The 25,677-nt window shown below is 39.1% G+C and overlaps 1 protein-coding gene across 4 annotated transcripts in view; it reads right to left on the bottom strand.

Moving 5' to 3' along the window:
* Window positions 1-7,403: 7,403 nt before the first annotated feature.
* The window catches only part of cntn5 (contactin 5), a 119,456-nt gene continuing 101,182 nt past the window's right edge, over window positions 7,404-25,677 (bottom strand). For 2 of the 4 annotated variants that reach the window (XM_026191357.1, XM_026191359.1), the window contains 12 exons: window positions 24,724-24,851; window positions 24,156-24,343; window positions 22,633-22,753; window positions 19,885-20,043; window positions 16,999-17,148; window positions 16,248-16,318; window positions 10,369-10,603; window positions 10,175-10,284; window positions 9,880-10,066; window positions 9,604-9,716; window positions 8,785-8,953; window positions 7,404-8,319 (listed from right to left, as the gene is read on the bottom strand). In XM_026191357.1, coding sequence (XP_026047142.1) covers window positions 8,216-8,319; window positions 8,785-8,953; window positions 9,604-9,716; window positions 9,880-10,066; window positions 10,175-10,284; window positions 10,369-10,603; window positions 16,248-16,318; window positions 16,999-17,148; window positions 19,885-20,043; window positions 22,633-22,753; window positions 24,156-24,343; window positions 24,724-24,851 — 1,735 coding nt within the window. In that variant the 3' untranslated portion in view covers window positions 7,404-8,215. The remainder of the gene's footprint in view (window positions 8,320-8,784; window positions 8,954-9,603; window positions 9,717-9,879; window positions 10,067-10,174; window positions 10,285-10,368; window positions 10,604-16,247; window positions 16,319-16,998; window positions 17,149-19,884; window positions 20,044-22,632; window positions 22,754-24,155; window positions 24,344-24,723; window positions 24,852-25,677) is intronic. The other 2 variants (XM_026191358.1, XM_026191360.1) reach the window with 1 other exon arrangement.

Below are 25,677 nucleotides of genomic sequence, written 5' to 3'. Positions count from 1 at the left end.
AAACATTTACACGCACAGCCCAATTTAAATGCACCACCATCGGAGCAGACATGCTCAATCACCTCAAGTCTGTCCCATTTATCATGGCCTTACAACAGCTGCACTCCCTGTATATTGATTCTGTAGCATATGTGTATGTCTGGTTTCACTCAAAAATCTAGGAGGATGCCAACGCTCATGTTGGACTATACCTCAGGTTACTGTTGGGCTTTGAGGATGTGAAGCTGTTATACCGGAAAGACGCATTGACAGAACCTTGTGCAAGACATCAGAGATGAATGATTAAAGCCCTGAGCGTATTGACACTATGTACAGTATTGATCCAGGTATTGATTCTACAAGTATCATTGTTGTAGCCACCCTTTAGATGTTGATTGCCTGCAGGCCATATGAAGTATACACCAAAATGACCAGCGATTGTCAGTAGCTATTTTATTCTGCAGAGTAGACTAAATTAAAATAAACTCTCGCACTGCTGTAGTTATATTAGTTTAATTTAATTTTTGCTGCTATAAAGATCAGATACTACCTGCAGATAAAAATGTACATTTTAGATCACAGTGAATCTACAACAGCACAAGTATTCGCATGTAGGGTACTCTGAAAGTAAACAATAGTGTTTTACTTTATTGAACTGAAATTTATTCAACTTGTGGACATTTAGATGTTTACTGTGAAGTAAAGCTGGTATCATTAAAATAGAAACAGCAGCTCATTTTTATGACAAAAAAAAAAACACTCTTTGGAAAACCATCAAGTGGGGTCAGATTTGTTGCTTTGGCTGGCCAGCTCTGGTCCACTAGACCGCGTGCCCTTTTCTTAGTAGACACTGTTTCACATAAAAACCTGTAAAATATCCAGAGCACATGACATTGTTGTCATTAAAGCACCGATGCTGAGATTTTTAATACTGCAAGTACCACAAACAAAATGTATTAACATCCAATTCATTTGGGTGGAAGCAGAATTATCAGAGGGGGATATCACAAAAGTCCTGCATAGAAAGTGTGAACTTAAACCTACTTTAAACTAATAAATGATTTTTCTCACTCTCTGTCTTGGACACTCGGGTGAAAAGAGGCGCTGACTCACCTGGTGGTGAGTTGGATCAGCTGGTGGGGGAGGATGCTGGACAGACCTGGTGTGCCCACATATACAGTGAGACTCAGAGTGTCTGGCAGAGACTCCAGTCCAAGATATCTTCAACTTCAACCTCTGGCAGAAATCTGAGGGACAGCACTCTGAGGGAGGCTGTGGATGTTCAGTCTGAGTGAACCATGTTCTGAACCTCCGTTGCTGAGGATGATGCACTGAGCTGTGACTGTAATTTTTCTGCCTGGCAATAACTAGATGGTGGACACACCCACCAGAAGTAAATTGAGCTGTTAAGCTGAAGAGGAAGTCTTTTTTTTTTTTTTAATCGGTTGGCTTGTGGGATTTCAGAGTCAGGTAGTGGGTACCTGCAGGCCAAGTGTGGCAGAGTGGTTAGCACTCTTGCAAACAGGAAAAAACAAAACCTGAAAACGTTGTTGTGGGAGCAGTTCATTGAGGCCGTGGAGCAAAACTTTTGGTTAGCCTAGTAGTGACTCTGAAACTGTCAGGTGATTCAGAAGGGTGAAGCTATGCTGTACTCACACTATATTCATTTGGGATGATGTGCTGTTGTCTGCAATTAAAAGGAAAGTTAGGAATTAGAAAGAATATTTTGAGGTTCTCCTCAAATCCACTTACACTTTCAGGAAGCAGACTCTGGGGATGTGGGAAGAGTCCCTGAGGTAGTTAAAGAACTCCATGGTGGCAGAGCCCACGGGATGGATGATGTGCCCTCTTTTTGTGACACACCTCTATAACATTGCATGGAAATTTGGACCACGGTATTGGTTCTCACCTTAAGAATGGGGACTGGTGGATGTGTTCCAACTTCTAGCAGTTCACACTCCTCAGCCTCCATGTGAAGGTCTATGCCAGGGAACAGACGAGGAGAGTCCACCTGGAGAGTCCAAGCTTGAATGCAGGAGGCATTTGACCTGTGTCCTGAGGAGTTGCTTTCAGAGTATGGGCTATTGTTATGGGCTATGCAGTCCCCATATAACATCGAGATGCTAGTTCACATTTCCAACAACAAGTCAGGCTGGTTCCTGGTGGGTGTTGAACTCTGCCACAACTCTGATTTTTTTTATGGACAGAATTTCTAGGTGCAGTCAAGGGGTAGTGGGTTTTCATTTTTCAAATATCCAGATGAAATTAACAGTCACTCAAGTAAGAAGTGCAACATGAAATTATTTGAAATCCTTCCTCAAGTGGTTCCATAACTGAATATATGAGCAATTTGTACACTGAAGATTTGAACATTGTGAAACTTTTGAAAATCAATATTTCAGTCAAGCCAGATGAAGAAAGAAGCTGCCAGACACGGATTCAACTTTATTCTATCAGTCATGGAAATTCACACGTGTTTCAGTGCAGCAGCAGAATGAGCAAATATGGAGCTTTGAGATAATCCAGCCAATTTAAACTTACGGAGGAATACCAAAAAGAAGCAGAATAGTGTGACCTCTTTACTGTTTTGTGACTTAGTTTCACTTTAATTAAAGGAACCCTCAGATTCCCTCAACTGATCCAGGTTTTACTGTGGCCTGCCACCCAGGGAATCTTTAAATCAGGCAATATGTCAGCTCTACAAAAGGTTCGCTGCACCTGGCTTTACTATAAAGTAGGCAATGATGCAGTAAAAGGCCAAGCGATGAACTGGATGCTCTCTTGCACAGCCAGACTTCAGACCAAGGATAAACCCCACATTTACCTTTGTCTCCTTCTGTCATGGAAAATAGAGAATGGGGGCTGCAGCAAGGTCTTAGTGGCAGGACAGGACAGTTCAATCAGGAAAGAAGCCAGTGCATTAAAGACACCGATAGGACTTTGATTCATCTGATTCTAAAAGCAATGAATAAAACATTAGGTATTATCTTTGAATCTACTTACTATGAAGATTGTAAAAAAGTAGCACATTATACCCATAACCTAGACAAAAAACCAGAAGGTTATACTAATGAAATTACATACAATTTACAAGGAAACAATACATTTCAGATCATTTTTGGTAGAACTTTCAACATGTTTAATCCCACAGATCCAGTAATAAATGTCACCTGTGTAGTTTTAATGAATGGCCCATTGATGGCCAATGAAAAAAAAAAATACTACTACTAATAGTTACCTCTTTGAAAAGGAAGTGATGACTGCTCTTTTTCTGTTCTGCAATTTAGAAACAATTAGATATTATCGTGTGGATTCACTCTACATTCCCTATAGCCTTAAAATGTTTAATTTTTGAGAGTCTTTCTGAAACTACTTTTCATTTCTATTTAAGCAACGAGAAATAAAATAACTGGGGTTTAAACTAAGAACTTATAAAATGATTGCTGGGCAGTCAAGTACTTTCATGCATGCCTACTGGATTGACTTGAACATAGCTCTATGGGGCATATAATATATGCTTTTAATGATTTCAGATCATGCTAAATCCACAAGTAAGTAAGAATATTGTGAAATGCCTCTAGATTAAATAGCTGAATTCCTATCAGTCCTAACCTCTGCCCGATGTTACTTTTTAATGTGAAATTTTAATGACAGTGTGCCATACAGAGTTACAGACAACTTTAGATATGAGCAAATTGAAAACAGAACCACAATCTTATTAAGATACTTTAAGGTCAACAAAACTGTGTAGCTGAATATATTTATTCAGGGTGCTTGAACCAAGCTTCAAACTGGTCCTGAAAAACTTGCACAAAACTCCTCATGAACACTATTACCCTTAGACCATTGCAACAATGTATGTGTCATGGATTACTCTTATAGATAATTCATTGTGTTTGTTATTGCTTCCCTTAGAAACAGATATTATGAAATTGGTGACCCCCTGACCTTCATGCATGTGTCACCTTTGGGTCAAATTTAGTCTACTTTTATATATTCAGCTATCTGCACAGTGCAATTGTGAAAGTAACTGCTAACTGGGTAGATTATAAGGTCTTGGCAGAGGTCTAAACTAAGCTGACTGCTTTCTTGCTTGACCTTTAAATCTTCCTATACAGACTGCTCCTTCCTTATCCCCAGATTTACACATCCATCCCATTATATTTCCTCACACAATGGGTCTTGAGAAAAGTAGCTCGGATCTCCAAAACTGAATCACCACTGTCTCCAATCTGCAGGGATTTGGCTGAATTCCAAGATCTGTATAAACAAATCACCATATGTGACTCTTACTTCCTGAAAGGAAATACACCTGCAGGCAAAAATCTAGGAAATGTTGATTTTTTTCTCTGTTGAGCAGCATGAGACATCATATTTGGAAACTATTTGCAGGCAGACATCATGTGATTTAGCAAGCGCCAGACATTTTCCCATATCTCATTACTATATTTCAGTGGTAAATGTTTAGAGTAGAAACAGAGGAAAAACACAAAGTGTGAAGAACAAGAAGAAAGTTTAATCAACCAGATTTGTCATTTCGCTTCTTAGATTTACTCTTAAATGTGTCTCCCTAATGAGGCCTCACTGCGGGGCCCTTTTGCTTTAATTTCTTATGAGTGAGGATTCACAGTATATCAGATTAACTGGCGTATTTCAAGAAGTTCCCCTTTAATAGTACACCATCTGCCAGCACACAGGCAGGGTTTAGTTCTGAAGAGGGTATACTTTATACACTACACTTGTACTTGTTTTTGAATTCTGAATTGAACAACACTTGTTCAAATATCTTAACATTACTTAACCTGGAGACTTAACCGGCAAACCAAGTGACATTAATTTACAGCTAATAGGAAGGATAACAATCTGAAAATAAATTATGATGCAAGAAAAAAATAGGAAAACAATTTTATGTCATGTAAAGGTCAAAAATATTGCACATACTGTGCATTTTGGTTTCCTCAGAATAAATGGTCAAGAAGATGATTTTAGAGGACAAAAGACATCGTGTTTGATGATTAGTGGACTGATGCAATACAATGCTTTCTGTTGACTCTCACTACAAAGCGCTTCCTTTAATCCTTCTGTTCACATTCTTCCCTAATTCTCATTCTCTGCCATTCCTGTCACTGCCGGGGGGGCCAATAGGCTGAAAATCCAAACATCACAGAAACCTCGAATAACAAATTCAAATTAGCTTGCAGAATCAGAAGTCCCAAGAGTAATATTTTTACATTTAAATACCAAAACATACAGCGTGACCTGTAAAGCAGACTCAACAGCTAATAAATGATTTATATATACAATTTTATATTACATCAGATTTATATCACATATAAGCCTGTAAAAACATACTACTGTAAAAATAACCAAATATTTCCTTCAATTTAGTAGCATCTGCTAATTGTCCTAAAAGAAGATTCAGAAAACAAACATATTCCCATGATAAATCTGTCCAAAACTGTATGATTTAAGACCTTTTTTTAAGTGAAAAAACATGGAAGTGCATGTGAAAATCTCTTACTGTATGATATTACAGTTTACCTCTTACTGTAGCGGCTGCATCTGTTGGAGGACCCTTCTTTGCAGTTCTTCTCTGGCAATTTCAGGACGAGTGTTAAACTGTGACCTGCCTCAAAAGCAAAGTCACAGGGATCGCTCAGTTCTAAATCACAAAGCGATTCCCTGAACAACAACGCTGCAAAGACAATTTAATACTTGACTCTGTAGGTTTTATAAAATGGAAGGACAGTAGGGAATGCATGAAGCGGCAGTATGAAGATATTGGCTGGTTGTTTTTTGAAAGGCTGTTTTTGACACAGCAGAGTCACCCTCCTTGTGTGCATGATGCAAGTGTCAGAGAAAGCTAACTCAGAATGACAAGGGGACAACCTTTACACGTGGCATGCTAGCTTCAAATCATCCAATCAGTTTTGAAATTTAAATTCCAAAAATATTGTTTTCGGAGCAAGGTTGCTCCGCTTTCGGTTTGACATTTTAGTCGGTGTGCGGCTAACCCAATCAAAACCATTTGTCACTCCTTTAGTCACACTACAGACAGGTAGGCCAGGTTATACACACGTTAGAAAAATGTACCTAAGGTAATATTTTTATGTCTATTTCTATGGCCAAGTCATTAAAAATATTCAAATACTACAGTAATAGCAGCTTATTTTTAACATACAAAATGTAACTACAAGTAGTGTCATCAAAAACAGCAAAAATATTGTTTTTTTAATCTCAAGCAATATGCATTAGACCCATTACCATTGAATATACTGTAGATTACTAAAAAGCACAGTATATCCTGCACACATCCACATGCATGCACACACACACTGACATTAACCTAGGGGGAGTTCATGTTTTAATTGCTGACACTATAGCTTCTGGCTCTCTGAACCAAATGGGTCCCCTTGCTGGATACATAATCCATTATCATAAATCAGATGCGCCAACACAGTCAGGTGCTGCATGAATAATTAAAGGTTGGTACATTAGCACTTGTGTGGAGGCATGTGTTTGAGCCGACATCATTGAACAGGCTAAAAGCACCACAAAACCCCTCCATTGACATTAAACAGCTTAATGCTTAGCACTACAGACAGAAATGATGTACAAGTTAGAAAGAGGAGACCACTCTCACCATCCTCCCCTTTTGAACGTAACCAAAACAGAGAAGTCCGAAAGAAGAGTATCTATGGGATAGACACTGCTCGGAGCAGTGTTCGTCCTCTGTTCTGCTGTGTGGTCGTATCTCTTGTGGTTGAGCCAGCACCCTTGTCTGAACCTGCGCGGGTGAGCCAGGTTACTCTGACTCTGTAATAGAGTCCACAGAGCTAGAGGCAGAGGAAGCAAAAGGTCGGTTCAGGCAAGAAGGCTTTAGGACTATAGATCTCCATACTAACATTAATTACACTTGAGGCAAATTCATTTGGATTTCTGCCCTGTAAGATAAGCTTTTACTGCAGACAAGGCAAGAGAGAAGCCCAGGAGGAAGGAGAGATACTCTTGATGCTGTCCTATTTGGCTCTGCAGAGTGTCTTTTATCACACAAAGTTTTGCGGCCTCTAATGCCACGCATGTGAAATTTAATCTACCCATATCTTACATGACACATGGCCAAGACACCTTAAAATGCAAACCTGTGTGATAGCTCAGCAAGGTTCTATATGATTTGAGTTTTAGTTTAAATATGTGAATGAATGGCCTGTTGTCCTGATGGAAGCAGTCATCAGAAGATGAGCACCTGATGTTGTAGTCCGTCTGCTTCAATGTTTGACCTTTTGTGTCATTTTTGTGTTCAGAGATGGTTTTATGGATACCTTGGGTGTAGCTACTGGATATTAGAGTTATTTCACGGACACACACGCACACACACCTATACGAACAGACATTCTGAAAGTCAGAAATTCCAAAAACAATCATTTAAAAAATATACATCACATTTATTTGTACTGACACCAGGAGTCCGTACAGAGCTATCTTTGTCTATTAATGTGTTTGGGCACAGCATGTACCCAAACCACTGTTTCCTACTTCCATACATCCAACAGTTAACAAACTGTATCACCAAGCATTGCTTAATTGCTACCAAAAAACAGAGTTTGACATAGCTGACACACACCACTGTTTTTCTCTAAAGGTAACACAATGTACAAAAAGCAAGTCTGGAAATAGTAAGATTCTTGGTTCCATAAAAAAAACTTTTTTCTCCTCAATGTGTGAATAAGAAAACAATGCACTTATCTCTACTGAGCCTCTGCTGCATTGCTTGTTAGGCAGCCAAGGGGTAAATTGATGCAGATAAGTAATGAAAAGAAACAGGTCGGCTGATCCCTGTATTACTACCACAGCAGCTTTCAAGGAATTGTTCATGCTCTGTAGAGCCCCGGAGCTGTAGGAGCCGTCTGGAAGTAGTTAGATGCCAGTCATTGAGAGGAACACATAATGTTAAATTAAGTGATTAAACAAATCCTTCCACATAATGTATACTACAGTACAACACTATTGTGATGTTGGAAAGAATGGCGCAACTCAAATGTCCGGGGCCTCAAAGAAAACTGAATTGAAAAGGAGGGACTCTGAAGAGCTGCATGTGAACTGGCAGAATCAAACCCCTTCAGCACACCTCAGGCCCTTTGAGATGGGTAAGGCCGAAGCAAGCAGGCAGTCAGAGAGAAAAAGGGAGCAGAAGACTGGTGGCTCCCTTCATGAAAGTGAGGACACCACCGTGGCCTCACCAGGAAGCTGAAGGCACCAGAAGAACCAGGAGGATTGCAGTCCATGTTAGGCTCCGTGGCAGGCAGTGCACTGAGCACTGGTTGCTTTTTGCTCGGACACCTAAGGAAAGCAAGTGGATGAGAGGAGAGTCAATACAAAGATGAATTCTTTTTTTAATGCTAAATTATGTATTCAATATAGTGGTCTATATATCGGGAGCGTGTAGCTGCATGGAAATAATCTTTTTCCTGAAGGGTGGAAAATGAGTGGTGGAATATAGAGACAAAGAGGAAAACTGCAACTGCCTTTAAAATCTGGCTGGTCACACGTAACACTGCAAAGTTTCGGTTCATTCTGTTGCTTAGAAGTTAATTGGCTGTGCAGGAGTAGGAAGGTTTGTGTGGGCGAGGTAATTAAAACAGTATTAGCCAAAGAAAACTTGGCTCGCTGAACAGCTGTGGTGACTAAATTAAGGGCAGGACATAAGATTGCTACAAAGAGAAAACAGCTTGTGCATAGAAATTGGATTTCAGAGGTCATGTAATGTGAGTGAGAAGAGAGGCAACTAAGCAGCTTCCAGCTTACCAGAGGAAGTGACAAGTTGAACTTGGGAGCTGAAGGCTCCCTCTCCCCCTTCACTGAGCGCCCGCACCTCGATGACATAAGTGCCTCCCTCTGGCAGTGAGAGCATGGTTGAAGGGTTAATGGTTCTTGTCACCTGGTTGTGGCCTCTGCCCTCCTGTTTCAGTAACACCTGCATTACATATGCACATTGAAGGTTTACTTCACTTTTTATTTCCCCGTATATCACACTAAAAGTGCATTCAGACCCCTATGAAAGAAAAAAATGGTCAAATAAGCTAAGTGTATTTGCAGATATATTCTTATTTGTTACAAAACTAGGTCAGTAGAAATGCAGCAAGCCAATCTTTATGAGAAAGTAGTAGTTTGAATGTAAACCCTGCTGAAGGTAATGGTAATACCTATTGCATTTATATAGTTGTGTATCATAGGTCATTTTTCAATCTTTTCGAGAGGTATCATTTCTCTAAGATACAGTCGGGGAAATAATTATTTGATCCTAATAATTATTCAACTTTTATGTAATGTGTTTTTGTTTTCGTTGATATCCCGTCTCTCTCCATTAAAATGAAACGACCATAAACATTAAAGACTGTTTATTTCTTTGCGAGTTAGCAAACATACGCATTCAGCAGGGGATCAAATAATTATTTGCCACAGTGTATAAACTATAAACACGGCTACTCATGTGGAGACGAGCAGAGTTTGAGATCAATCTTTAGCAAAATCGAGGATAGGATACTTTGTTTGGGAACTTTTCCTCCCTGCATTAACAATTTACCAAATTTTATGTAACTGAACAATATAAGGATGGATCATTACCATGTACCCGATGACATCAGACTCATTGTCTTTTGCCTTCACGGGGTCCCAGCTTAAGGACACGTTGTTGCCCTCCTGAAGCCAGTGAAGGTTGGCTGGTGGCTGAGCAGGAGCTATGGATATAACACAACACCCAAAGTCCAAATTTAAAAAGACTTTAAAAGAGAGCTTCAGCCAACTAGGTCAATTACTACACTTTCTACAGGCAAGCAAACTTAACAAGTAGCCTGTATTCCATATATAGTATTATGAGATTAGTGTCAGTGCTGTACTCACGGGGTTTCCTGGTCTTGGCTGTGACAGCAGTACTGCCAGGACCTTGGCCAATGCTGTTGAAGCCTTTTACTGTAATGGCATACACACTGTTCCCCTCTAATCCTGTCAAGACCATCGATGTCTCATTTTTTACAGTTTGTTGTTTTTTTCCTGACTCCTCCAGCTCCATATCCTTCCAGTAGCTGACCTGTTAATAGAAATTAAGGACAGAAAAATGCAAGAAGGAGAACGTTTTACAAAATGTCACACACCAAAAGTGTGCAAAGAAACAATCACAGACATAATTTATACAAACCTCATATCCTCTTGGTTTTCCAGGACCAGGCGTGGGCGATTTCCAAGTCACTCTAATTTCTGAGGAAGAAATGCCGTAAGCTTTCACATCAGACGGCGCTTCCCTTGGCTCTGTAAAACAACAGTGAAGATCTAATGGAGAAAACAACTCCTCCTCTGTCTTTAAAATTCATACAACCATGAATATTAACTTACCCCCCTCAGCAGAGTGGATGATGACAACTTTGCTAAATGGCCCATCTCCCTTATTGTTGTAGACACCAACCTTCACTTCAAAGGGGGTAAGAGGAGGGAAGGTCTCGTCCCTGTATTTGTACATCGTAGAGTCTGCGGAAGTCACCATCTTCTCCTTCCACCCTCGTGTCCCGTTGGCACGAAATGCAACAATATACCCAAAACCCTCACCATTTTGGAACTCCTCAGATACAGGCTGAAAACACAGAAAGAGGAGACTCAATCACCATGGAGTGTATTTCACTGGTATAAGAATACAAAAGCAGCTCAGCAGCACTTAAACTCTTTGACTGAAAGTGCATCATTTTCACAATTTCCAATCTGGACAGCTTCATCATTGAAAGCAAGGATCTCATTGAATGAAAAAAGAAGTTTCTCCTCTGCGGTAATCCCGTTTAACCAGCTTTCAATTTCCTACCCATTTACTGCAACTGTCTGCCAGTATTAATAAAGATGCAGTCAGTCTTGAGCAATGGAAACAAATCATATCTGGCTCAGTTGTGCCCATTATGTAGCTATTTATCTTTCCATGTCTGACAGGAGGATTTTGGGGACACGGGTTTCCAGTGATTATCTGTGGTTTTCCTATAGTGGTGAAACTGGGAAGTGTCTTCCACAGCTGCTCTGTACTTAATCAAATCAAGTGCCAATTTATTAAGTGAGCTAGAATCTAATTAAAATATGAGCAGCAGGGATTAAATCTTTGGCTAAATTTAATAAATGACAAACACCTGTACACCTGTTTTTGGCAAGTATGCTGCATTTGCTGTAATGTGTTGATTTGCATAAGCTTCAGAGTGATACAGTCCCCTGAAGGCATCACCCGCATTAGCTATCTAGTCTGTAGGGGGATTGCGTGGGAATAGAGATGTAGTTCACATTTCATTCGACAATGACCAATCACCGTGACTGCCTAATTACAGGGATGATCAGTGGAAATGAATTAGCTTCCATCAAAATTATTCTCACGGCTGGCAGAGATTTGAAAGAGATGCCAAGGAACACAGGTCTTTACAAAACAGCGTGAACAAATTAGCTAGTTAAGTTCAGAAAGACTTTGGGATGTGAGATAGTCACAGATAAGCGTGGACACAGTTTGAACTGAGGTAAGTCTTAAGGCTCAGTGATGGGGACTATGGAGGCATCACTAATGGTCCTCCCTTTGGCTACAAGTGTAAAAGCAGTCTCTCGCAGTCGCCTCTAAAGAGATGGCTGAATGAAGCTGCAGAGACTGTTTAGTCATTCATCCTGCTTAATAACCCTGCCCACCATGGCTGTCCAGGCTCTGACAACTTTCCACAGATGATTGGAAAGGCGGAACTGCCATGCGCTCACATGCCCTGACTGCTAAAAAGGGCTAACATTCCTGCTCCGTCTCCTCTAATATCCATCTCCATTGATCACTGACAGAGTCTTGATTTATTTCCAAAAGCATTTAGCAGAAGCAAGAACAAATAGGGTAGAGCTAAAACTACTTAAAATGCCAAGAACCAGAAGGAGGCTACTGTATCAAAGTGAAGTGTCTCAGCATTGTGCTGTGATTCTCTCGAAAACTGACACACTTCCTGATGGGTGACCAATTCTTGTACCTCAAAATTGGCAGAGAGACAATATAATTCTTGAAGAAGCACTTAAATTTTTCACTGTTGTAGGCTCGCTACTTCACAAGTGACTTGATCTGACTGGAGAAAATGTCTGAATGAAAACAAATGAGGAGACTGAATAATGTTCGCTCTCACTTTTATGCTGAGCCACTCGTGGAAGAACCTAATTCTTCAGATCATGGATGTGCGTGAACGAAAGTCACAGCTATAAACCTTATGAGGAGAATCGTGAGCAAGAAATTGCTGTTTGTAATTATTTAAATTCACGCATGACTCATAAGGGCTCTTTATTAGGCTTTTGTGTCATACCAAGCATCAATCGTTATTTTATGAGCTTTATGTGTCCCTCAACATGGGGCGCTATGGTATTTATAAGATGGATGTCATTGTGCTATACTAGCCAAGCTAATGACACTCTTGAGTTATAAATAGGAAATGGTCTACCACCAAACAGCATCCCATCTGGAATGGACATTATCCCCCATAATGTGCCATGGAGGTGCACATCTCCTGATGTGAAGGTTATCTTCCCAGTGGCAGTTGGGCTCCCATACTTAATAACTACAAGAATAACTGTCAGTTGCCTCTACATCTGTTCGCTGGTCCCCTGTTAATGTATCCTTCAGCTGATCTCAATTGCAAATTCTCAGCTCTGCTCATAGCAATTCAGTAGCTGCATTGGCCTGAATCTGGCTGAGAGCCAGGCTGTCCACTTGGAAATGGTTCATACTAATATCCCGCTTACTTGTTGTGAAACTTATTATATTTTCTACAACTATTGTAGCTTGAGATTACAAACAGATTTTCATAAACACCTCTGGATTTAGAGAGAATGACGCTAAGAGTCAAGGTTAATCTTTACTGCGCCTCTCTGGTGGGACCAAATTTTAAATTCAGTACATCTTAATCACTTGCCAGACTGATGTAGCTCTGTGTAGTAAATGGCCCAGCTGGCCGTCTTTGAACCGTGTCAGCAATTTTTGCAATTATTACCAAGTTGCGCCTTCTAACTTTAAGATCCGTGATGTTTAAGCAAATTTCTCAAGGCTAAATTAGAACCCTGTTTAAAATGCAATGAGCTATGATCTTGAGCCACTCCTTGGCCACTGTTAATAATAAGCTTGTAATAAACATGGTAATATTGCCACAGCTCCCAACACATCATCTATACATGTTGAAATGCAGAGCCATTTATAACCACAATCTGCACATGTGCTGGAAATGACTGTAGACAGATGTTTAGTCTGTTATCTCGTGTATGTTCTGCCTTTGTACAACAGCCAGTTCAACGGTTGGTCCTGAGGAAAACTGTTCTGTCCCAGTGGGCCAATGACTTTCCATATCTGAGTATAAATTCAATGAAAGTCAGAGAAAATCATCCAGTATATCACAGCAGATGGGTCTCCCACGTCTCTGTGTCTAAATGGAAAAAGGTCACTTTGCCCTAATGATGAATGTTCACCTGAGCCCCTCACAGCTCACATGGCATCCTATGTGATATACCCCTCTAGGAAAGGCAAGGGAGATAATGTGCATCTCCCTTGCCTTTCCTAATAAAAGGGTCAATGCTGCCTTGGAGTTCAGTGCATCACCACCTGGGTTATTTTATCTTTGTTTCTACAGCTGAGGAACTTTCCAGTATGTAGTGCAAACTGTCGTGTTTGTTGGAAATGACAGCTGCAGTAAGTTACAGCAACAAAGAAGTAGAGAAATTATTTTCAATCAGCAACACACCGAGGGCCCAAGCTTCAAGAACTTTTGAGTTTAGGGTGTAAAAGTGCACTTTGGTCTGCTTTTGACCACCTACACCTGACACAGCTGATGAGAAAGAATTCTGTAGTGCTACAGCTTATGTCACGGTAGTATAGTTAAATGTGGTTTACCTCTTTGTTTCTGGTGTTCAATAAAAAAATAGATAATCTTACAGTTATGTCTTCTCTATGCAACAGTGCACAATTGTATTTGGTTTGCAAATCAGTCCCACTGTCGTGCCACATGTAGAATGGAAGTAGAAATAAAAGTGTATTCTTATATAAAAAATATATAACTTAGGGTTATCAAAATTCATTTTCTAGTTTTTAGGAACATTATTTACATTTTTTCCAAAACATCGCTGCAATCAAGCATACAGACTATGCACACCTGGACTGTAATTAGAACTGCACACCTCCAGGTGTTACTGTGGCCAGACATGTTCAGAAGAAGATGGAGTGTGCAGCTGTTTTCCCTGGTTGCCCGGTGTTGTGAATGGAGACACAAGGGGGAAACTGACATGAATGGTTTGTTTTGAGGAAATTATCAGTGGAGAAATAATAATTAATCAAAATGAAAAGGTTGGTGAACATAAAAAAACAGGTTTGGGTATTTTGCAACAGTCAGGTGTTTGATTAATAACTTTTGGAGTGAATGCCTGTATTTGTGGCTTGACACTGGGAAACACTGCTTGTTAGAAACTTTATAACGTGTACACACAGAAGGTGTAGTGGGCCAATAAAAGCAACAATGCCATGATAAGAAACTGTATGTGTTATTTTTGTGATGTGCTGAAAGTGGACAGATGAACAATGAATAAATAATTCAGGTTTCAAGAGCTTTGTATTTCACAAAAGGAAACGATAAAAACTTATGTGAACTCGACACTTGCGCTCTCAGTAGGTAAGCCTTGATTGTGGGTAAAACACACTCATGTTTGACACCATTCTGTCACGGTCCTGGGCCTGTGGCCCAGTGTTTTGATTCTATATTATTGTTTATTGGGCTGTTTTCCTTTTGGTTCTTGGCTTATGACTACTGGTGTTTTGGTTTCTGTTCTATATTTCTTAGCTTGTGTATTCCTTTGCCTCCTGTCTCTCCTGATGTTCTCTTGTGTATTTTGGTTGGTCACAAGGAAAATATAAAGAAATGAGAGTTGACTCTCCACTTTTGCACAGTGCTGTATCCCAAACTTGGTTCTTACAAAAGGAAATGTAAAACCTTGTATTAGCAGGATAGTGTAATCACAGGTACTATTAATTTGTTCTATACAAGAGTCACAACTTCTCTAAGATCTCGTTTTATTTTTTCGAGCTGCTGAAACTTTTGTCTATGTGTTAATTAGATCTCCCGCTGATGGTTCTGGGAATAGCATGACAATCAAATGCAAGTCCCTAAAAACACAGCGAGCGTTACTGCAGCTAGTCATCGCATCTCACCTCAAGTGAATGCAACTGACTGGAAACGAATGCAATCATCTGTGTATCGTGAAACCATCAGACCATTTCCTTCAAGCTTAGAACCACAAGGACTACCGTCATCCATCAACCATGCTTTATCCTCCTTAATAATGTCTGACAAGTATTCCCAGGAAGTGAAGTTTTTTAGGATGAGCAGCACATGCAGCTCATGTGATGGCAACATCTACATGATTATTAGATGATATGCATTTTTTTTCTTTTTAGTAGTCACTGTTAAACAGTGAATAAAGTCAGAAATGTACTTAGTGATGTTTACAATAAACCTTCTTGCAGTGGGCTCGTTTTTACTCTCGGATTACATTACTGATTCTCATCATGCTGTTTCAGACGCGTCTAGGCGATGATAAATTTCCTTACACAGAGTCCCATTATCACATTTTTAATCCTAGTGAGTAATACTTCCTCAAGTTAAATGATGAATATTTACAGGCTATAGATGTCTTCTTATGTTTACTCATGTAAATGATCCTAAAAATAATCATCATGATGTGCCTTTATGCATGTGGGTTTCCACTACCAGAGGCACTGCTTTGTTCTACAGGGTCACAAGAGAAAACGAGAGGCACTATTTTATGAATCCAGAGAATAAAAGTAATCGGAGATAAGATAATAAAAATGGTATTAGTATTTCTAAATCCTTTTGGGGTAACATTTATTATCAGGGTAACTTTGACTTGCACTGATTATTGCAGTCATTATTCCTTGTTCTTCTATCTTCAATCTGGCCTCAAGACATTGACAAGCTTTTTATAAGATTCTGTAAAAACAGGAGTATGTTTATATATTTAGCATCTTGAATTTCAAAGAAAAACCCTTCTATATGTTATTTATGTGCTATTTCTGCTTATGATTATACGGTCTCAGAGGAATTCCAATGTTTGGATCTTGTGCTCGTGAGAAGTATTATTTTTAAATTAAGGGATTTGCCTTTAACACATTTAATTCAACGGGTTTTTTTTTTTACACATTGTCAAACTTGAATGAAATTGGACAGAAAACCTACCTCCCACGAGATGACCAGTTCATGTCTGCGCCCATTTCCTCCACTAACGTTTGATGGTGCCACTGATGGGACTGTGGAAAACAGAGAGGTTAACACTGACTACAAAATCTCCTTTTTTAAAACTATAGTCAAAGCATCAGAAAACAGCTAAAAAAAAAAACTACCTTATTTGGTGGCTGTGCCTTCACTGAAACATCTGTCAATCAAAGTGAGCGCTATTGTAGGTTTCCAGTGCTGTGTTTTGAACTGGAACCTATTTGTTGACATTTAGATCACGTATTGTAACTTTGGGATGGATTACCACAACTGTGCGTAGATACAGCTATTAGTCTGTTAATTACGCTGAAGAGATGGGACAGATTAAATAAGCCACTTTGAAATGACCACTGACCTTTATAATTATTGCATTTTGTAGACGGAAAATGAGCAGTTAGTGAAGCAGCACAGTGAATTTTTGCTCACCGTAAATGCTATATTTTGCTGTGTTGTTGCCTTGGGGCTTTAAAAGCCTGGCTGCTTTTACAGAAACACTAGACTTGTTGAAATTCACATTCATAAGCAGCTTACTTTCAACGTCCTCCCCAATTAAAATAGAGTACATAAACAGTGGGAATACAACATGGTTCTGAAGTGGCATATGGGGGCAACAGCTAAGCTCTCTAACAACAATAAGTTATCAACTGAATTTTGAATTGACTATAATAAATATAATTGTGCTCTTACAGCTGATGTCTGTCAAAATCTGTATTACCTGCTTCTTTAGTTCTAACTCCTCTCGAAGGTGCACTAGGATCTCCGGTCCCAATTGCATTGGTGGCCACCACTCTAAATTCATATTCCACCCAGGGGTTGAGCTCCACAGCCATGGCTGACTCCATGTCTCCTGTCACTGGCTCTGGGTCTGCACACAAGAGTATTTCCTGTGCGTTTATTTATTCAGAACAACGTTGCAGTTATAGCACTTCAGTTTTCCTTATGTACAGTATATAATAGGTAAGTACCCTAAGTGCCAGCTTAGCGCTTTAAAGGTGTTTGCGGAAAGCACATTGAATAAATCAGTAAGGTATCATATGCCTTTTCTAAAATCCTCGCCAAAGAATAGTATAGCATGCAATAAACAGAAATAAAATGCAACCAGGAGAGGCCAGAGGTTTTTTTTATGGCCAAACAATCAAAGGTTTTGACTTCAATCATGCAACTAAGTAAGTGTTTCACTGTGAAAAGCCACTGAAACAGGCAAGAAGTGGAACAGATCTGGAAGAGCAACACAGCCTGGATTGTGGCCTACAAAATTTTTTTTTTTACAAAGTCTGTTGACATAGTCTACATATGAAAACATACTGTGCATAACATTTCTTAAATCTAATCCTGTCAAACTGTAGAATGACATAAAAAAGGGTCACAATTTATGCCTGTATGCAAAATGTCAGTGTTGGGAGATTTTAACCTGCCTTTCAGTTAAAAACTAGTGTGAACTGAGCCAACAAAAGACTCCTTTGTTCTTATGGACTGTACAACTTCTCTATCATCCTCACAGATTCACTGTGACTTGTTATATTTTCACAGCAGGTGGTGATGTTACACAATTTGCTTTAAAGGTGATATATGGCATTTTGACGCATGAACAACAGCTTAAAACGTTACAGAGTGAAGGTGATTTCAACCATTTTTTGCAGTTTCAGCAGAACAAACCAATGCAATTAAATTACAGCCTCAGACTAAAGGAAAAAAAATCTGATTTTATGAATGTATTTAGAATAGAATTACAAGGAGATAATGCAACTAATCTAGTTGCTTCAGCACTGCCATAATCAAGCGTTGTCAATATTGATCCTGCAATAACAAACAAACATTGACTGAAAGCATATCCATGTCACAAATGAACCAGAGGTCTCTAAAGCAGTGGAGCTTACACTCTTATCATTCACAGCGGCTCACGATGAGATCACTCTGTCAAGCAGGCTGCTCTCCAAACATGGGCTGATAACTCTGTTTGTAAGGAGCAGGAGCTAAAAACCCAATCCCCTTCACGCTAATCTTAACAAGTTCAACACTGACAATATATCAGAGAGACCTAATTGTGCTTTATCAAATTAAATGTAGTTGAACAGACATGATGTGAGAGGAGGGTATACAAAGTATGATTTATATATCTGTGGGGATGAATCATTATCACACCTTAAACTCTGCTATAATTATCACACGCCATATTAAGATGGATTACACACGACGCTTAGCAAGCCTTCATTCTTTAATGCTAAGTGATAGTAATTGATGGCTATTCCATGTAGTTACAGAAGAAAAGGATTTCTTTCTAAGCACTGAAAGTGCGTTTTTTACTAAATGAACATAGATCGGTTTTATAATTCAAGCCCAAAAGGTTAATTTCCTACTTACTGCTGACATGACACTGACTAAAATTCACACCAGTGACATTTGATATGTGCTCAAATTACTTTCTGCTGAGCACCTCTGAACAATAGCCGAATTCAACTAGAAAATGACAGAAAACTGTGTTTCATGTTCTTTATTAAGACCGACTAGCTGTCGCACTACAGCACCAGCCTCAAAGACTGAAACAAACGGGCGCATCAGCCACATCTCCTCCTTCGCTTAGTGTCTGCAGGAAGATGAAGTGACTCTTGCTCAACACGCACAAGGCAAGGAGCAAAATGAAATTACCCTTTTGAGAACAGTGGTATGAGTGCAAGAGGGAAGGGTAATATGTTGTATTAGTTAATAAGTGTTCTTATTTAAACTTGTACTACTGTACTACTACTTGGTAAGACAGTATTTTTTTAAAGCCATAAGCATTGTCGGGATATGACAGTGCTATTTTGTTGGAAACTGCAGTTTCAAAAAATAGTCAATTCCAACAGAGTCTCATTTTAACTTTACTGGAAAAAATAAGCATGTTTAAAACTTGACATAAATGATCCCCATAGTTAATTTTAGCCTAAGACAACTTCATAGATATCGACTTTTAACATATCTTCTTGTGATTTGTTTAATTGTACTACTATACACGACAAGAGCATTTTTAAAGCCTTCTAAAATTAAAAAATTAAATATTTAATATTACAGTTAGTTAAAAATGCACTTGCTAACCAGGTTATCTAGAAACAAATTCACCAACTTCCAAGGTGCAAGGAGACGTAGAGGTAAGTTCAGCTGCATATTCATGACTCACATGGACAAGCAGATAAACTAGAACTAAAATAAACTCAGACTGCACTGGAGTGACTTCATACTCTGTTAGGCATAGCCTTCATTCAAACACTTGAATGAATGAAACAGTGAATACGATCAATTTGCTTCTTATTTATCCTATCGTATCCTATTCCTACTGTTAAAAATCTCACACGTAGAAGGCAATGTTTACATGGGCATCAGAGAGCACTGTTTTCATAGTTTTTTCTATAGCAACTGTTTAAAACGAGGAATTCAAACTTTTAATATAAGTAAGAGAAGATTGCCAAAGAAAATTGTATTTGTTTCTCTTGAAAACAGTAACCTTGATCAGGTTGGATTGATTCTCTATCTTGGTATAGAACTTTGGGCAGGATTACGACCTTTGTATATATCCTCACATTAACCTCCCAGATCTACAGGCTGCAATTTGCTCCTTATTGATTACCTGTTTTGACAGTTTGCCAACCTAATGAAAATGGGCTTCGGGCCTGTATATTATAAGTGCTGATAGGGCTGTGGTTGTCGACGCCACGTGTCCACGACAGAGTGGCTGTGGTGTCTGTGATCTCCTCCACTATCACCACTCCAGGTGGTCCGGGGGGGCCTGGTGGAAGAAAAAGGAGACACAGATAAAACATGTTTGAAAGTTTAAAAGAAAAAAACGCTTCTGAAATGGCCACGCAAAAAAGGAAAAAACCAAACAATCATCAATCTTTGCTGCTGTTTGAATCAATTTTTAAGCTGGCCCATTGTGATGTTTTCATTATGGGCTGTTACAATTAGATACACTAATGGATGCAACTGCGGAAGCATTAGGAGGGAAATGCAGCTGTGCGTGTATGGTGACAAAACCAGCTCCCTGTTGTAATCTTTACACAAACAGACACCAGACAAGAACACAACATACTAAACTGACTAAAGTGAAGCAGGATGCAGGTTGACACAGATTCATTGCCAAGGATTTGACGATGATTAAGGGATAGCGACGCTTCCTTTTTGGATTTTTGGAGGGAATTGCCAGTTCTGCTCAGCGTGACTGGACGGCAGGCCTTCCTCTGTTTTAATACAGCTGAACATATGTTTACCTAAGTCTTCAGAGGTAAACGTATACTGCAGCTAAAGCAAACATCTAAGGACTCTAGAGGGAACAGCTGTAAATGAAAAAGCAGACAGGTGGCGCGCTCAGTGAAAATCAATCTACTGTGTCCCCCCAAAAGTGCCCATGAGAAAGCTACACTGCAAGGGCCATTTCTTTGCACTGTGGGATCCAAATAATTACTGTCATAGGCGTCTATATGGAATGTTTTGCCAGTGTTTGGGCAGTGAATGAGTTGATTTCTATTAACTACAGCTAGTTAGCAGCTTAAGCTTTGACAGGTAGGAGACAACTTACTGTTTATTTTATGTCCTTTCTTATTAATAGTATATGGTATTTAAATGTTGTATCTGCAGATGATGCAGATGCTTAAAATAACAATTTGAATTGTAGATGTTTTGTATCTTGGAAACAAAGATATTTTCATTATATATAAAAAAAACTGAAGTCTGCATGCAAATAACTGCATCAACTCAAAATTAATGTGAACGATACATGCTAGCCATTGCCAGTGATAAATACCATCCTTTCTGCAGATGTGCAGTTGACATGACAAATATCCACCTATAATGATGTCCGGGGGATGCATTCGTGCTTCTCTACCATGTTTTATATTTTTTGTTATTAACTAATGCATTTGTTTTGTTTTGTCAGCTGTAATGAAAACATATTAAACTGTGGCTCATAACTAGAGGTGCATATTAAATTGCATACTTTACATACTCTGCTAATAATAGCACAGATAATAATTCATTTCTAGGGAGCTGTGTTGCAAATCCCCCCACCGTTTTTCATCCCAAGTTACCTGTCTGATTGCTCACCATAGGTTTTCTAATAAAAGTGAAAAATCCACAATGTCAAATGAAAAAAAAAAAGAAGTAAAATAACGACAAACAAAACTATTTTTGTTGTACTGGGTTTTAGTGGAGTTTCTGTTCATAGTTCCTCTCCCTTAAAGAGTAACTTTCTTTCAACCTATCTCCCCTCTGATTGGCTGGCTGTCAAAAATGTCACACAACTGGTATGGGTTACTGCTATAAGCCTGAGATGACCATATTAATGCCACAGGATCCCTACTCAGTGACATCTTTACATATAAGCGTAGTAATAATTTTTTTAGCTGAAGGTTAAAAAGATGACTTCATTACTTGAAATTATGAAATTATAATTGTTATATATGAGAGAAAATGAAACACATTCGAGGTTTACTTTAAACCCCAACACTAACAGTCTGAGTCTACCTGCACAACAGTATTCCAGTGTCACTCACCAACCACTGATATTAAAGTATTGCCCGATTATAACACAGACAATCAACAGGCAAAGCTTAACTTGACATAGATTTGCTTTCATTATAAATATTCCTGCCATCTCCCATGAAAACTCCCCAGGCAATGAGGCTTAAATAGTGTCACTCATAAAATGATGATTAGCCTGACAATGCGTTAATGTGTCATTACAACAGTCAAAAAAAACAAAAAGCCCAGAACTTGCATGGGCAATTTTCAGCAACAATCAAAAAATAACCAACGCATTTGATCACTAGACATTTCAGTCAATCTATTTAACAGCACATAGCAAACCTGTTCATGCAGATGCAACATCTGCTGAGGACATTCACCATGATAATGTAAAATTAGTAGAAATGATCAAAAAGGGGCAATAATGTGGAAGTAGTCTTGGCGCAATTGTCCCCAGCAGGAGCAAATCTCTAATGATCACTGTAATTAACCAACTTCCCAGATGAGCTGCACTTGTAACAAATTGGGCTAATTTAATAGATTCCAAGAAATTGTTAACATTATTTCAGAGAATTACTAATAGCTTTAAAGCACTGGCTCACTAAATTTGAAAGTCTGTCTTGGGCCCACATGTGCCCAATGCCCATATGTTCACCGAGATAGTTTTTCATTATGTCAATGTTCCTGTTCACCTAAAAGCTAGCCAAGTGGCACAGTGACTTGGACTAAATTCTCCAAGAGTGTGCAATACGGTAATTCTGTACTGCAGTTGTGGATTAGTTCAAGAGAAGCAGTAAGTCGCCAGCAATAAAGAGCGCGCAAGACGTCACAGTGTACTGCCAGATAACAAGCTTACCTCGCACAAGAAGTTCTGCCTCTGCAAATACAGTGTCAGCGCTGGTCTGGGCTCTGCACCCGTATTTCCCAGCATGCTTCAACAAAATGTTCCTAATCATCAGATCCACTGTTGAAGACTGCTGCAATTGGGAAAGGAAAGCATTAAAAAGTTAGGTATTAGGCAAGCCTAAATGTGCTCGACACAAAAAGTGTGATTCCTTTACATCTTGTAGAGGCTCATGTGGCTTGAAAAATTCCTGTTTAATTCAGGTGCTTGCTTGGTGCTACATTCTTCAGCTACCCGTATTTTCTCTCTGCTGAAATGAGAAATGCCTAAGGCAAGACTGGGAATAATTCAAAGTCTACAGGCAGCTGTTTAGCAGGAAACCTGATTAAAATTACAAACCATGCATCAGCCAGGCTTCTGTTGTGCCTGTAAAGAATTGTCACTGCAAATACTTCCTCCCTAGAGGACAGGTTGTGGCAGAGGACATATCAGGGCAGATGTGATTTTAACATCCTCTGTTGATAAAGGAATAGTGACATAAACAGGACTCCCTGCTAGTAGCTTGCTGATTTGTTTTCAACTTTAACATTTTATGGTTGGTCACAATTATGGTGACCAATTATTTTTTTGCAGAGAGGGAAAATAGCACCTCTGAAAAAACACAAAACTAAATTAACTTGTATAAAAATGTTGCACCTTGAGGCAGAAAATTATATATTGATCTATTGATCATCAATTGATCTGCTGGTCCTAAACAAACAAGTGAAACATAGAGGTCAGAAGCGGTCCAGCAAAAATAACAAAGATAAATATGAAGAAGGTGAAAAGACAAGGTTAGTGAAACAGTCTTGTAGCTGAGGGAAGCCAAAGGTTACATTTCTTTCTGTGTATATTCTGCTTTTGCTGGTACATCGCATATAAAGGATCATTGATCCTGTATACCCTGGTCAATTCTAGAGGATAAAAGTCAAAGAGGAGATACTGTGCTATATTAACTCTAGATGGGAATAACTACCGTGTACTTGTTGTGAGCAGAATCTTAGACTTTGCCATAACCAAGCCAAGCTTGTCAGCTTTGAAGAAAAGCTGACAATAGCCTTACCTCTCATACTAAATCACTGGTGACCCTGATAAACCTTCAAAGCTGAGCCAGTATGAGTCAGTGTCTCATTTTCACAGTTCACAGGTGAAATTCAAAACAAAAGGACTGTCTTTGATATGCATAAATGGGTTATTTATTGACTCGCTTTGATGATACCACAAGGGTGTCTGACCTTTGGCGGACCTGATTCTTTTTCAGGTGTAACAAGTGTTCGGTTCAATAAGAATACTAGTAGGAAAATTAACTTAAATAGGTTGGTTGACAGGCTCAATGAATGTGGAAAAATTTAAATTAAACAAAAGGGAAAAAAGCCTTCTGTTTACACAGAACATATGGATATTTATGCAGATAATTAGATAGACAGAGATAAATAGTTAGATAGGAACAAAAGCAAATGTGTTAAAATTGCTGTTAATAGTACTATTGCTCTTACTCGGGCTCTTACTGTTTGGATGTATTCAAAGTGGCCACCGTCATACTGAAAGTTGATTGGTTTCTGGTTGAAGAACCACTGGAAAGCCACATCCAGTGACGTGTCATGTGTCGCCTTGCAGCTCAGCACCACACTCTCCCCGACAGTCACCTCCACTCTGCTCGGGCTAAGCACCACACGCATGGCCTCTGAAAGCACAAAGCTGCTGCACTGTCACCTCAGGCTAACGGAAGGCAGTGCATTTAGCTGTGACATCAGAGGCAGAGCAATCACGGGAACCCAAGCCTAACCTGGGCAAAAACACTCACCTTTGTCAGATAAATATCCTGGTTAGCTCTGTTCTAAACTGTGCGCAGTGCAGCTATGAGACATACTATTACACTGCTAGAATGTGTCCTTGTAATATGATTCTTGAATGTGAGAGGCCTTCTTCACGGCTGAGCAAGCACAATAAATTCCCTGGCACCCGAGCAAAGGTGGGGAGGAAAAAATGACATTGGGGACTGTTTACTGGTGGCCGACTTGTGCTAATTTGGCAGAAAATAAAGGCCTTCAGGGCATCACTTACCTTTTACCCACAGTATGGCAGTCATCTCTGCCGAGCCCAACTGATTCTCTGCCCGGCACACATAGTTCCCCTCATCCGCTCGGCTGGAGTTAACAATTTTCAGAGTGTTGTTCCGTAACAGCATAATCCTATAAGAAAGGACACAAAAATCAATACTGGTATGAGAAACAATTCAAATAACAAGTTCAAGCATGAGGTTATATGTTTTGGGGTTGTTCGGGTTACAAGAATAGTAACATTCACTATCGGTAAGAGCATATGCAATCTCATGAGATATGCTTGAAATACTAACAACTAGATCTACATCTTAAAGTTGTTTATATAACTCAATTTCAACAAACTATGAAAATAAACACATGAAATAAAGATTAATCATAGTAAAAATGTGAAAATGAATTTGATTTTTTGATACCACTAAATAGCTCCACCATGCACAGGATTAAAGGGAAATGCTTTTAAAGATAATGAGGACAAGGTTTTGATGTCAAGAACAGAGAAAGTTATTTCTCTGACTTTCAATTCCACTACAATGCTTTGCTATATTTAATCTTTAAAAGAACACAATCAGCTGCAATTTATTCTAATTGCAGAATAATTTAAAAGTCACTGATGAAACATTTCAGTACAAAATCTGCAGAGAACACTACACAAAGTAAAATAATAAGAATAGATGACAAGATTCTTTGTTAGGTATACATAAATAGTGCATTCATCTTACAGACTGCTCATGGTAGCGCCAGAGAAACCTTAAATGTTCATTTAATGTATCTAAAGCAAAAACTGTCAAATGCAGATGTACATGTCACCAAGCTGCCCTCCTTAAATACACACCGGAGACACAAAAAGAAACAGCCACAATCCCACAGCTTTCCCGTCTCCAGTTGAAAGACAATAGTAATTAGGTTTTAACATTTCTCTCTGAGTTGTAAATAACAGCTGGAAAATGCATTGGTT

This window comes from Astatotilapia calliptera, chromosome 14 (genome assembly GCF_900246225.1).
Source record: "Astatotilapia calliptera chromosome 14, fAstCal1.2, whole genome shotgun sequence".
Classification (NCBI taxonomy): domain Eukaryota; kingdom Metazoa; phylum Chordata; class Actinopteri; order Cichliformes; family Cichlidae; genus Astatotilapia; species Astatotilapia calliptera.
This window is presented reverse-complemented; position numbering and strand designations above follow the sequence as displayed.